The sequence below is a fragment of the Malania oleifera genome, chromosome 12 (assembly GCF_029873635.1).
Source record: "Malania oleifera isolate guangnan ecotype guangnan chromosome 12, ASM2987363v1, whole genome shotgun sequence".
In the NCBI taxonomy this organism is placed as follows: Eukaryota; Viridiplantae; Streptophyta; class Magnoliopsida; order Santalales; family Ximeniaceae; genus Malania; species Malania oleifera.
The window spans coordinates 56,399,681-56,412,119 of NC_080428.1; the positions used below are offsets into that span (position 1 = coordinate 56,399,681).

Below are 12,439 nucleotides of genomic sequence, written 5' to 3' on the forward strand. Positions count from 1 at the left end.
TTGGAAAAATTTTAGAAAATCCCTAAAATATTTCCAAACTTGACTTCCATGGTTTTTGTATTAATTTTTTTTTTTTTTTTTGCTATTTTAAAGTTCAAGAAAAAATATTAAAAAATTACAAAAATCCCAAAATATGTTTTCTCACTTAGAAAAAATCACAAAAATATTTTAAGGTCTAGAAAGTCATTTTCATCTCGAATGAGCCCAAAACCACCCAAGATTCCAAATATTATTATTATTTTTTTACTTAGAAAAATCCTAAATTTCAAAAGACCGAGGAGTTATTTTTGTAAAAAACCTATCTTCTCGATTTTTCGATCCCGATGATTGCAATGGGAGACATTGAACTCTTTGGAGTATGGCATGCCTCGATTCTGAGGAAATACTTATATAGTATTTTATTTTGTGCATTTTTCTTGATTTTTGAAAGAGAGTAATTTTCAAAGACTTATTAAATTTATTTTACGACAATTTTCTATTTATCAGCTACCATTCGTAAGAACAGACGTGTAGGAGGTGTTAATACCTTACCCTCGCCTAACCATACTCTTAGACCCGACTCTGGTAACGCGGACCGATTCTACCCTTAATTGTGTCGTAATCAAGTGTTATAACTACACTTCAAAAGGTTAGTGACGACTTCATACACCCCACAAAAATCACGTTTTCAAAATTTACATCTATTTTTCAAAATTCACATCCATTTAATCAAGTGTATTCACATCAAATACAAAATTAGCCACTATTATTGATTTCTATCAAATTATTTACACTTTATCCTTTTACTTTAATTAAAATCAAAATTATAGAACTTCATAAAAAAAAATAAAAATAAAATAAAAAAAGGCAAACATGAAATAAAAACGAAGTAACTTGTGCCTTAAAAGTTCAAAATTATTTTTAAATGCCCTTTTTTTTTTTTTTACAAAAACCCAGTTCCCTTTTCTTTTCCTTTATTTCTTTTCCATGCCACATTGGCCCAACTCTAGCTTCATCTCTCATAGCTTTTTTATTCCGATTCCCTTGCTAGCTCCTCACTTAATTCCTCCCTATAGAAGTCAATAACCAAGGGACTAATAATAACCTTTAATTAACAACCAAAACAAGCTAAGCTATCTAGCCCGGCACTTCACTCTCATCAGTAAATGTTATAATAATAATAATAATAATTCAAAAGAAATGAAAGTTGATATGAGACGATGCTTTGTGTTACGGTCCTATATCGAATGTGTATTAGAAAGATCTTGAACCTATAAGAATAATTTAGACCTCAATTAAGTGAGGCACATTTTATAAGACAAATCGTGAGGCTAGATCAAAGCAATCAAAATCTTATCAAAGCTGAACCCAGCATCCTAAAAGTACTAACATGTGAGTAGATCTGGCACTGAAGTATAAGGCATTCTTATCATGTGAATGGATCCGTAGTGTGTATTAGGGAGATCACTTTGATACGAACGTCAAGAATAAGACCGGAGAGCCTAGTACGATCTTATATCAAATTATAAGAATGATTGAATCCGACACCTTCTATAGACAAGCCCGTAAAAATAAGTAGGTAAAAGCGGACACTATTGTCAAACACTCTAATTTGCTTTTCGTCCGCTAGGCTTCTGCGTCGCGGGATGATAAATTGGTAATGAATGACGTAGACTCGTGGACCGCCCTGCGTACTGCCCGCTGCCGCACATGGAAATTTGAGCTCCCTCCATTCCAGTCCCTCCCACGCCGGCTATAAATACACACTCCCACAGAGTTCTCCTCACACCACACTCCTCTGCCCATTCTCCATCTTAGTTCTGTTGATCAAACTATATTTTAATTTCTTCTGCTCTGAGTCAAAAACATGGCTGCCAAGTTGGGCGGGGAGGTGACTGAGGCGGCCAAGCATGCGACAGAGGAACGGGTGAGCCTCCTGACGTCAGACGAGAAGATTCTGGAGCAGATCTACACCACCCATGTCCACGGGGACGACAACTTCGACGTCGACTCTCTGTTCGTCGTAGTCGAGAACACCCTCAAGAATGCAACCCACATCGTCGACAACTATGTGCAGGTGGTTAATTAATTATTAACTTAAAACAGAATATTACCGGTTACTTGGAAAGCTAAATCTTGTCGTTTTTGCGTTGATTAGAGATTGATCTCGCTTAAAGACGACGTTGCTTTTATTATCTTTTCAGTGTATGAGGAGAAAGGTGTTTGCTTCTTTTGATGCAAACAGTGGTGTTAAGTGGGTTGTGCTGCTGATCTTGGAGGCACTGCATATTGCATGCAAGGGGAAGGGCTAAATCTTCGAAAGCTAAATCTTGTCGTTTTTGCGTTGATTAGAAATTGATCTCGCTTAAAGACGACGTTGCTTTTATTATCTTTTCTGTGTATGAGGAGAAAGATGCTTGATTCCTTTGATGCAAACAGTGGTGTTAAGTGGGTTGCGCTGCTGATCTTGGAGGCACTGCATATTGCATGCAAGGGGAAGGGCAGACGAACAGTGGACAAAGTGGTGTATATATTTCTCCTACTGTGATCGATCTATGGCGTGGAGAAAAGGGATCGGAAAGAAGCAGATTTAACTTTAATTAACTAAAGTTATTATTGTTTAAATACAGAATTTTTTAAATAAGTCAAGAAATTAAAGAGAAAATAAGTCCAATATTTTTAAATACAGAAATTTTTTCAGAGAATTATTTTTTAAAGTTATTTAACCTGTCTTTGGGGAAGGATCTTGATTTTGAATATGAATTTAGATAATTGTAGAAAAATTTTATTTTAATTTATATTATATTCGATTCCAATTTAATACAAATTCAACTTTAAACCTCTTGAAGATAAGGCTAGAGGATTTCAGGCTTAACCATAGTTTCTCTTTGTTTAAATTTTCTTCTAGGAGGGAAGGTGTGTGTGTGTTTTTTTTTTAAATCTCTTTCTCTGAATTTGACTTCCTCAACAAGTCTAGAGAAGGAGAGAAAACAATTTGACTTCCTCAACAAGACCAGAGAAGGGGAGAAAAGCCTTTTTCTCCATTTTCTAATCAGAACATCATGAGAAATCCCGTTTTACTATTTTTTCTTCTTTTTTTTTTTATCAGAAAATTAGAATTATAAACCAAAATTGATATGTACAAATACTACCAAGGAAAGGAACCTAAAGCTCACACACAACCAAGGAACAACAGATACAATTCAAACTGCGACACCCGAGGGTCATATAACTACCACTCAATACAACTCAATACACCAAAATCTGGGCATTCCTAGGAGCACATAGGCCAACATAACTACAACTCAAGCACAAAGGAAGGGAAATTTATCATACACCATTCCGAAAGTGGAAGTCTGAATCACTTTTACAATAGCATCTGAATGGGTGACAATTCCTTCAAATCTCCTCTTGTTGCGAAAGTGTCATAGATAATAAACTGTGATGGCAAGACAAGCTCTCTTGGCTACTGCCTATACTCCATTGCCTCTTCCTTCTTTGTGGAGCCATTTAAGACTAACTTTGATCATTGTCATGGCCCTAGTCAATCCCAACCATCTCTTAATAAAGTCACATACAGTAGATGAGGTTCTGCACTTGAAAAACAAATGGTCAAGTGTTTCCAACTCATTACTACAGAGCACACTGTTTTTATCCACCCCTTCCACTCTAAATTTATCCCTAGTCAATAGCTTCACTCTTGCAGCCAACCAGAGAACAAAAGAGTGTTTTGGCACATTAACATTCAACCAGATCAACTTTTGCCAAGGGACATTCCTTCCCTTTATTCTCCAGAAATGGTAAGCCTCAGAGTACTGAAATTGCCCATCCACGTCCCACTTACTTACCTGAGATTCAGCCAAACTCCTATCTCTGCACTGCAAAATCAGTAAGTCTTTGATCTCTATCAGCTTTTTAAACAAAGGAGAGTCTTCGTGCTTTGCTGAAGCCTCCCAGATATTCCCTCCTCTCAAATACATATGACTCACCCATCTAGACCACCGGGCATCCTTTTTAACATGGATATTCCACAGGGGTTTTTTTTTTTTATAGGAGAGCCCTGTTCCAATTTTTCAGATCCATGACCGCCAATGCACCCTCCTTTTTTGATAAACACACTTCTTTCCAAGCAGGCCATTTCCTAACTCCCCATAGGAAAGCCCTAGAGATTTTTATCACATGAGCCACAACCGCACTGGGATGAGGAAAATTGAGAGTAAAAAACATTCCACCCCTGCACTGAGTTAATGAGTTCAAGTTTTCCTACATAGGATCCCTCTTTTATTTTAAGTTTCTAGTGATTCTCATATGAATGTTAACTTTCTTCTTCTTCTTCTTCTTCTTCTTCATAATTCTTACATATTTTTCTTTTTCGTCGACACATGGTGTTCTTCGTGACTTGTTGCAGGGCGGCCAAGCTATCGTGGAACAACAAACCGATGAAAGAGCCCCCAAAGCCAGTTTCAGTCCTCCCTTATGCACTCTCAAGCAAATCGCCTGTGAGGTAATATTCACTTCCAAAGGTTCCACTCCCTGCAAATTAACCATGCAACTGAGGGATCACGTTTACCAAAATTTGCTACGTATTTTTTGGTAATTAATTTACCAACAGTATGCTAACAAAAGTTTTTTTAAAAAAAAATTTTAAAATGTCTAGTGGAATCCTTGCACGTGGGAAATTATTTCGGATCGAGTTGAATTTTTCCCCCAAAAGACCCTTTAATTTGTTTATGAGTTATTCAACTTGAAAATTACCAATGCTAATATATTCATATAATACCATTTTTTTTTTTTACATAATTACCGTATTTTTATCATGCTCAAGATAATGTTTTAATAAAAAGAAAAAAAAATTGGATCGTCAGCTGCAATGCAAGCCGCCAGGCGAGGACATTGCCCACAAGACAACCATGGCAATACTCAACAAGCTCTCCAACTACTCATGGGAGGCGAAAGCGGTGCTGACCTTAGCTGCTTTCGCCCTGGACTACGGTGAGTTCTGGTTTCTTGCCCAGTCCCAGTCCTCCGACCAGCTCGCCAAGTCCCTGGCCATTCTTCGGCGAGTGCCCATCATCACCATGCCCGCCGACCTGCAAAAGCAAAAGAAGACGCTTATCGAGCTCGACAGTTTAATCAGAGACACGCTTGAGGTGATAGAGAGCATCTTTGAGTTGGAAAAGCTCACCAACTATGACACCAGGGACATACCAGCCTTGGCCGGCATCATGGACGACGTCCCCGTCCATGCCTACCGAGCCATCATCACTGTCGTCGCTTGTGCCACCCAGGTCACTTGCCTTGTTTGCGACGAGTAAGTGCTTAGTTATATAAGTGCTTATGATGAAGAAGCTTAATTATGCAAGGCTCTGGAGTTAATTTGCAAATTGTTTTAATTTGAGGGATGTTTTGTTATTTCAGTGGCAAGACGCAGGTGCTGTCTCCCTACGCGCAAGGGTTACGCTATGTCCTCACCAAGCTGAAGACCCAGCTCATGATTTGCAAGAGGCAATTAGGTTTGGGGCTTAAAACTTACTATGGTTAATTAATTAGTTTGCAATTTTCATTATACAAATTATATGTGATTCGCTCTTTCTTCAAGTTTTTAGTGAGTTTAATTAGAAGTCAAACAAAACAGCAAAATTTTTAAATTAATTTGCTCACAAAGGAAGGTTTGAGATTGCAAAGAATGTATGAAAAGAAAGCTGGGAAGATGTGTAGTTTTGTTTATTGATTAAGGAATGTTTCAGCCTTCCACTTTTCTTTTATCATGCACAAAAAACTTTTCATTTTTTTTTTTTTACTTCATCTAACAATGTTCAATAGGTTACTTTTTTTTTTTTTTACATAATTTAATTTGTCAAAAATCCATTTGTTTAAGTTGGAGACATAAGATTTGTCACCCGGCCAGCCGCAAACCAAGTTTAGAGTCATGTGAGGGTTTGATCTCTTATAATTTCTTAATGTATTTAGTTAATATGTAACAAAAAGATAAGTTTTATACTTTTGCTCATTAAATCAAGGAAACACAAGACATATTTTAATATTTTTTTCCTTTTTAAATGTGTCAATTTTTCTAGAAACTACTTTATCATTGTCATTCCAGTTGGTCACTTATATATGTACTTTTTACCCTTAATTTATTATCTAGTTCATGGTTAATAAATTGTTTTAGAATAAAGGATATTAAATTTTCCTGAGATTTGACAAAATAGTACGGACCTTTTCTGAGATTTTAAAAATTCATTATTCCACTCTAAAGTTTTAAAAATATTACAAATCTTTCTTGAAATCAACTAAAAAGACACAAATTTTTTTTATAAGACTTTTTACCTGAAAAGTATATACAAAGATTTGTATCTTTTTGATAAACTTAAGGAGGGTTCCTGAAATTTTTGAAACCTTAAAGGAAGTTTCTGAGATTTTTAAAACCTTAGAATGATACTTTATATTTTTTTTTATCAAATCTTAGAAGTTAGTGTCTTTTTTACCTAAATTTTTATCTATAATTTTGTTTTTCTTTTAAGTTACTGATGTCACACTCTATGAAAAACACATTGTTGAGAATTCTACATGTGAGTTTGTCACACATTGGAAAATTAAAGTGGATAATGGGTGCTTATACACATAGATAGACCCAAGACCCAATTAGCTTGAGCTTTTGGGTCAAATTGGTGTTCACCCATGTGTATCAAGCCCACCCATGGGCTCCTCTAGTCCTAACAAGTGGTATCAGAGCCAACGGTTCGTAATTCTGGGTGGGCGACATCGTAAAAGTTGAGACAGGAAACTAATTCTCCTGACGTGCTAATAGTTGGAGGACCAAGTATGTGACTGAGGCAAATAAGGATCATCTAGGTTGCAGATGGATCCGAATAGGGTCAAGACGTGGTAGGTAGGATTAGTTTGGAGGCACGTGAAATGCAATCTGAGACACATAAAATGCCAGTGGTAAGGCTCACTTGAACAACTTTTGAACAATTGTCTCAGAAGGGAGACAGTTTCCGTTCAAGGGGGAGCAGGAACTCACAAGTGAGGTGGAGATTGTTGAGAATTTCACTTGTGAGCTTGTCCTACATTGAAAAATTAAAGTGGATAATGGGTGTTTATATATATGGATGGACCCAAGACCCAATTAGCTTGAGCTTTTAGGTCAAATTGGTGTTTACCCATGTGTATCAAGTTCACTTATGGGCTCCTCCAGTCGTAACACACATTACCTTTTTTAAAAAAAGAATATTTTCGTTTCATAGTTAATAGTTATGGCATACGTGGAAAGTACATTAATCAAATGACTTAAAAAATTATCTTCAAACTAATGTATAATGCAGAGGAGGCGGAGACTCACCGGAGGCTAAGAAAGCTTTTTCAAATCCCCACGGAAATCATGATGGTTTTCCGGTCACTAATATTTGGCAAGGATGATGCCCACCTCCTCCTCTTTGATGGCTCATCAAGAACAACGGTTTGCTTTCCTCTCTACCATTCCAAATCATACCATCACTTTTTCTTACACGAAATTTTAGCTTGTGTCCGCTCAGTATTGACAATTTTTTTTAATGTTCAATATAAGCACATTATTAGGTTCATTTGTTAGCTCTCATGCATTTTTAGTGCTACATAAGTCCCTTCCGATCAATAATTTAAATTTTAAAAAGAAAATAAAAATTAATGAGAAAGAAATTTATATTTTACTATATTTTATCTCATTTTTTATTATGTTTTTATTTATTAATTTGAAATTTAATTCTTGATAATTAAATATAAAAAAGTAAATTCTTTCATATTTTTTTTAGAAAAATTTAAAGTTTCAAATAACCATGATATCTGTTATATACTATATAGTTAACACTATGCATAACTGAAATGAACATAACTGTAGTTAATTAATAAAATTGAATATAACATAGTAACATTCTTTATATGTGTTGTTCCGTTAAAGTTTTTGGAGGAGATAGAAAATAAAAATAAAAATAAAATAAAATATAATTATTTATTTTATATATATATATATATATTTTTTTTCTAGCCTTTATTTTTGTACATCAAACGTAAGCAAAGGTTGGATATTAATTTAGCCAAATCATTATGACAAAGCCATGCAACATGGATGCAAAAGGAGAACAAAAAAGAAAGAGAAAGAGAAAGAGAAAGAGAAAGAAAAAGGAAAAATAAAAGAAGAGGCAAACAATGCCAACTTTATTTAGGAAAGCATATAGTTGTGTGGTGGGATCACTCATTGACTATTGAACAAATTAGACTCGACAAGAAATGTTTCATTTTGCATTTTTGAATTGTTATGAAAATATTTATTTGTTTTTTTTTTCTAAATTTTTATATTTACATAAATATGAAAAAAAAAAAAAAGATTCTCACACTATTTGAGATTTTAAAATTATCATAAATTTTTCTTAAAATTTTAAAAATGTCACAGATTTCTTATAAATTTACTAAAAAGATACAGACTTACTATAAAAAAATTTATTTATTTTTTTATAAAATATAAGAGGAGATTTGTGTCTTTTTGACAAATCTCTGGAGAGATTTTTGAAATTACGAAAATTTTAGGAGAAGTCCCTAAAATTTTTGAAATCTCAGAAAAATCATTGTCATTTTATCAAATTTTAGGGAGGTCAATCTTTTGTCCTTAAATTTTTATTTCAATTTTTACCAAGAGTTAAAAAAAATATATCAATTAAGGCAACATTTTTTTAATGATTTTAAAAATTAAAAGAAAAAGTTTTTTTTTATTTTTTATAAAAGTCTTAAGATTACTTGAGTTACTTATTAGAATTAGAAATTATTAAATTAGCTTATGTGTCTTCTAATTACGTTATATTATGGTCTAGACAACCAACTAAATCAAAATTTGGGTATTTTTTTTATTTTTCAATCGTTGATTAAGTATTTACTTAATTCAAAATTTTCAAAATTTTTTTATAATCTAAAAATTTTGTGCTCAAACATTTTAAGTCCATAACAATTGTCTTGGGCTTGAATGCTTGATTAAGGGACATTGGGATGATCTCAGTAAGTCCTTTACCAATTACCATCGTCGAAACTCCTGACCCAAACTTCACTTTTCTGATTTTCTCCCACAATTAAACAGGTGGAGATCGACGTGCTGAGGAGGAAGAACGTGTTGCTCTTCATCTCCACGCTGGACATCACCGACGAAGAGATTCAGCTGCTCCAGCCGATCTCCTATGAGCTCCAGAAGGAGAACCAGTACAAGATCGTGTGGGTCCCGATCGTCGACCAGTGGACTGACGAGCTCCGAAAGAAATTCGAGATTGTGCGGGCGAAGATGCCGTGGTACGCCGTCCAGCACTTCTCCCCCATCGCCGGCGTCAAGTACATCAAGGAGGAGTGGCACTTCAAGACGAAGCCTATCATCGTGGTGGTCAGCCCCCAAAGTAAAGTGGAGTGTTCCGACGCCACCCACATGATTCGAGTCTGGGGCATGAAGGCCTTCCCCTTCACCGCCGCCATGGAAGCCACCCTTTCCGGCGGAAGTGACTGGCTCGCCTCCATTGTCAGCAACATTTACCCTTCCATCACAACCTTGGTAATTTCTTCCCTTGGTTTTATTTTCACCGCTCTGTTTTTAGTATTTTAAAATTAACTGAACTTATTTTGCATTTCGTCTGATTTAAATTTGTGTGAAATTTTACAAAATATACGAGGCCAAAGTTTTGAAATTCATGGTACCTGACAGAGCTTTAATTTTTGAAATGTTTAATTGGGTGCATGTTTTATTTTAAACCCATATGCTATTTTTTGTCTAAAATGATAAAATATGTATAATCGTGTTCAAGTCATAGTATAGGAATTTGGTACTACCTAAGAGAAGCATGAAATTTCTTAATTTCTACTTACACTTGATTTCTCTATATTTTAATTTGAATCTTAGGATATCAAGATTTCATGTATAAACTTAATTAATTGTGATGTTAAAAGTGTTATAAACATGGGACGCCTGAAGTTCTAATATTGATAGGAAGATGTTTGAATTAAGTGCGAATGGAAGATCCTTTTGCATATGTTTGACTCTTAATTGAACAAAAATAAAGCAGAATGTCATAAAAATCAGAAATAAATTTTTTTAATTGTTATTTTCAAAATTAAAACATAAAATAATTAACTAAACATTAATTAACATGATTCTCAACAAAGAACACTATTTGTTTTTGTCATCTCGTGTTTTCCTGCAGATTCTGGTTGTTTTCTTTTGGAAGTGCTGTTTTTACAGCTTGTTTTGGTTTAGTAACAAATTTGAGGTTGGGAATTTGCTTGATTATTACTCTTTAGATCAAGGACGAGAAGTTCATCTTCTTCTACGGCGGCACTGACTCCGACTGGATCACCCAGTTCACCGCAAAAGCAAATGCCCTCGCTGCCGACGCCCTCATCAAGGAACAGAAGATTTCCGTCGAGCTCGTCCCGGTGGGGAAGAGTGGAAAGGGAGACCACACCATCATTCTGAAGCGCTTCTGGGGCGGCGTAGAGAGCATGTTCCTGACCCAGGTGGTCGGAAAGCCCGACGACGTGACCCGGGAGGTGAAGAAGCTGCTGACCTACAAGAGCGAGAGTGGGTGGGCGGTGTTCATCAAGGGTTCCGCGGTGGTGTTCAGCGGCCACGGTACGACAGTGCTCAAGACCCTGGAGGAGTTTGAGAATTGGAAGGTGTCCATCAAGGAGAAGGGGATTGAGGTTTCGCTCAAGGAGCATCATGAGAAGGTGGTGCGGACCATGCACCGGTGCAGCCGTTTGGACGTGAGTCCGGCGCCGGGGAAGCTGCCGGAGGGGTTGCAGTGCCCAGATTGCCCAAGAAAAATGGAGATGATCGTCAGCTACAAGTGCTGCCATGTCAATGGTGACAATATTAATGATCTACACTGAGAAATATATATACGTTGTCCCCTAACCTAGTCCTTTACTGTTTTGGTTCTGCTGCTGGTGGTGAAGGTTTGGGTTGATGTGTAACATGTCTTTGTGCTTGGGGGGAATGCTTTGTGGTAGCAAGTTTAGTTGGGGTAAAGCGAGAGGGTCTGTTTTATGCAGTAACTAGGTGTGTGTTTGGTTGTGTGTGAAGGGTTAGTCTTCCTTTGTATGGAAATGTCTCATATTGCCTCTTTTGACTTCGACATGCTGTTATAGCCGAAGCATTAAATAATGATCAATCGAATCTTCTGTCAGTGATAAATATTATAGTAATATATGATTGGATTGATATTTCAAAAGTCACATATTCTATAATATGAATTTGTAATTTGAAGGTTGTCTTCTACACATTGTCTTAATCCATCCATGTTAGGGGGCGAATCCTTTTCCATTATTATAAGACCATGTTATATAAGCAAGGAAGCAGGAGCAAAAATGAGCTTATATGCTTGGAGGGGCAAAATATAAGAGACAAGAATTTAAAAAAAAAAAAAAAAAAGTTTATGACCATAATATGATTATGGCTAGACTAATCTATGCTATTTGAAAAAACCAATAGACTATATGCTTGGGCTTGTTTTTTTTTTTTTTTTTTAAACAAATTTGGGCTTAGGCCCAATGTTCGGCTAAAGACTTCTTGGGTTAATGCATGGACTCAAGTCCAAATTGGACCTAGGTCTAAGTCTTTTGGTCCACAAGTCAAATGGATTGGGTCGGCTAGGTTTGGTGGATCGGATCCAAACAATGGATCAGATCCGAGTTGCTAGGTTGGATTCGGGTTGAAGAGTTCGAGTTAAGAAGTCCGGGTTTTCAAGTTCAAAAACAATTTGAAAAAAACAATTAAGTTTAGGGTCTTCAGAAAAATGTATGACTTTTAAATCAAACACAAAAGCAGAAGCTAACCTTAGTTTTCAGCTCCTTCAATCTTCAAGCTTTATGTCAGTTTTTCTTTTGATTCTATCTGCAAACCTCAATCTCAAATCCTGACCCTTAGAACCTCCAAAATCTATGAATTTAGCAGCTCAATTTATCCAATAATTTCCTCAAGCTTTCAATTAGAACTTGCTCTGATTTTCTCACTAAAACTACTTGAATGACCTCTTCAAACTAATTCTCTATGTGAATCTATCACTATGCAAATTTCTCTATGTCCTCACTATTTCAAAAGTTTGTACTTATAGGACTTGAGAAGTGATTTGCATTCAATTTGATTAACTAATCAATTTCAAATTAATCAATCAAAATTAAAACTAAGTTGCTAATTTAAGTTGATTATTAAATTTTAACTTGTTCATTCAATATTAAGTAGCTAATCAATTTTAATTCTAATTTCCTTATTGAATTTTTATTGGGCGTGCGTGTAGGTGCGAGCATGAAGAACTGAAGATCCTTTCGCCTATTTTTTATTTTTCCTTTTCTGTTTATTTTTTTTTAATTTTTCGATGTACAATTTATTTCTCTGTATTTTTTATTTTTCTGTATTTCTTCTTTTTTTTGTATTTGTATTTTATGACATAAA

The 12,439-nt window shown here is 35.5% G+C and overlaps 1 protein-coding gene across 1 annotated transcript; it reads left to right on the forward strand.

Moving 5' to 3' along the window:
* Window positions 1-1,846: 1,846 nt before the first annotated feature.
* LOC131143935 (protein SIEVE ELEMENT OCCLUSION B-like) lies at window positions 1,847-11,219 on the forward strand. Its single transcript, XM_058092290.1, has 7 exons — window positions 1,847-2,056; window positions 4,388-4,483; window positions 4,845-5,290; window positions 5,398-5,492; window positions 7,308-7,441; window positions 9,086-9,544; window positions 10,288-11,219. Exons 1-7 carry the CDS (start codon window positions 1,847-1,849, stop codon window positions 10,876-10,878), a joined length of 2,031 nt encoding a protein of 676 aa, XP_057948273.1. The 3' UTR covers window positions 10,879-11,219.
* Window positions 11,220-12,439: the final 1,220 nt, after the last annotated feature.

Excerpts from the sequence above, each read along its gene's own strand:
- LOC131143935 (XM_058092290.1), top strand. The coding sequence starts at position 1,847 with ATGGCTGCCAAGTTGGGCGGGGAGGTGACTGAGGCGGCCAAGCATGCG. Across the intron at positions 7,442-9,085 it reads ATGGCTCATCAAGAACAACG|GTGGAGATCGACGTGCTGAG; the intron begins GTTTGCTTTCCT and ends ACAATTAAACAG. Across the intron at positions 9,545-10,287 it reads ACCCTTCCATCACAACCTTG|ATCAAGGACGAGAAGTTCAT; the intron begins GTAATTTCTTCC and ends ATTACTCTTTAG.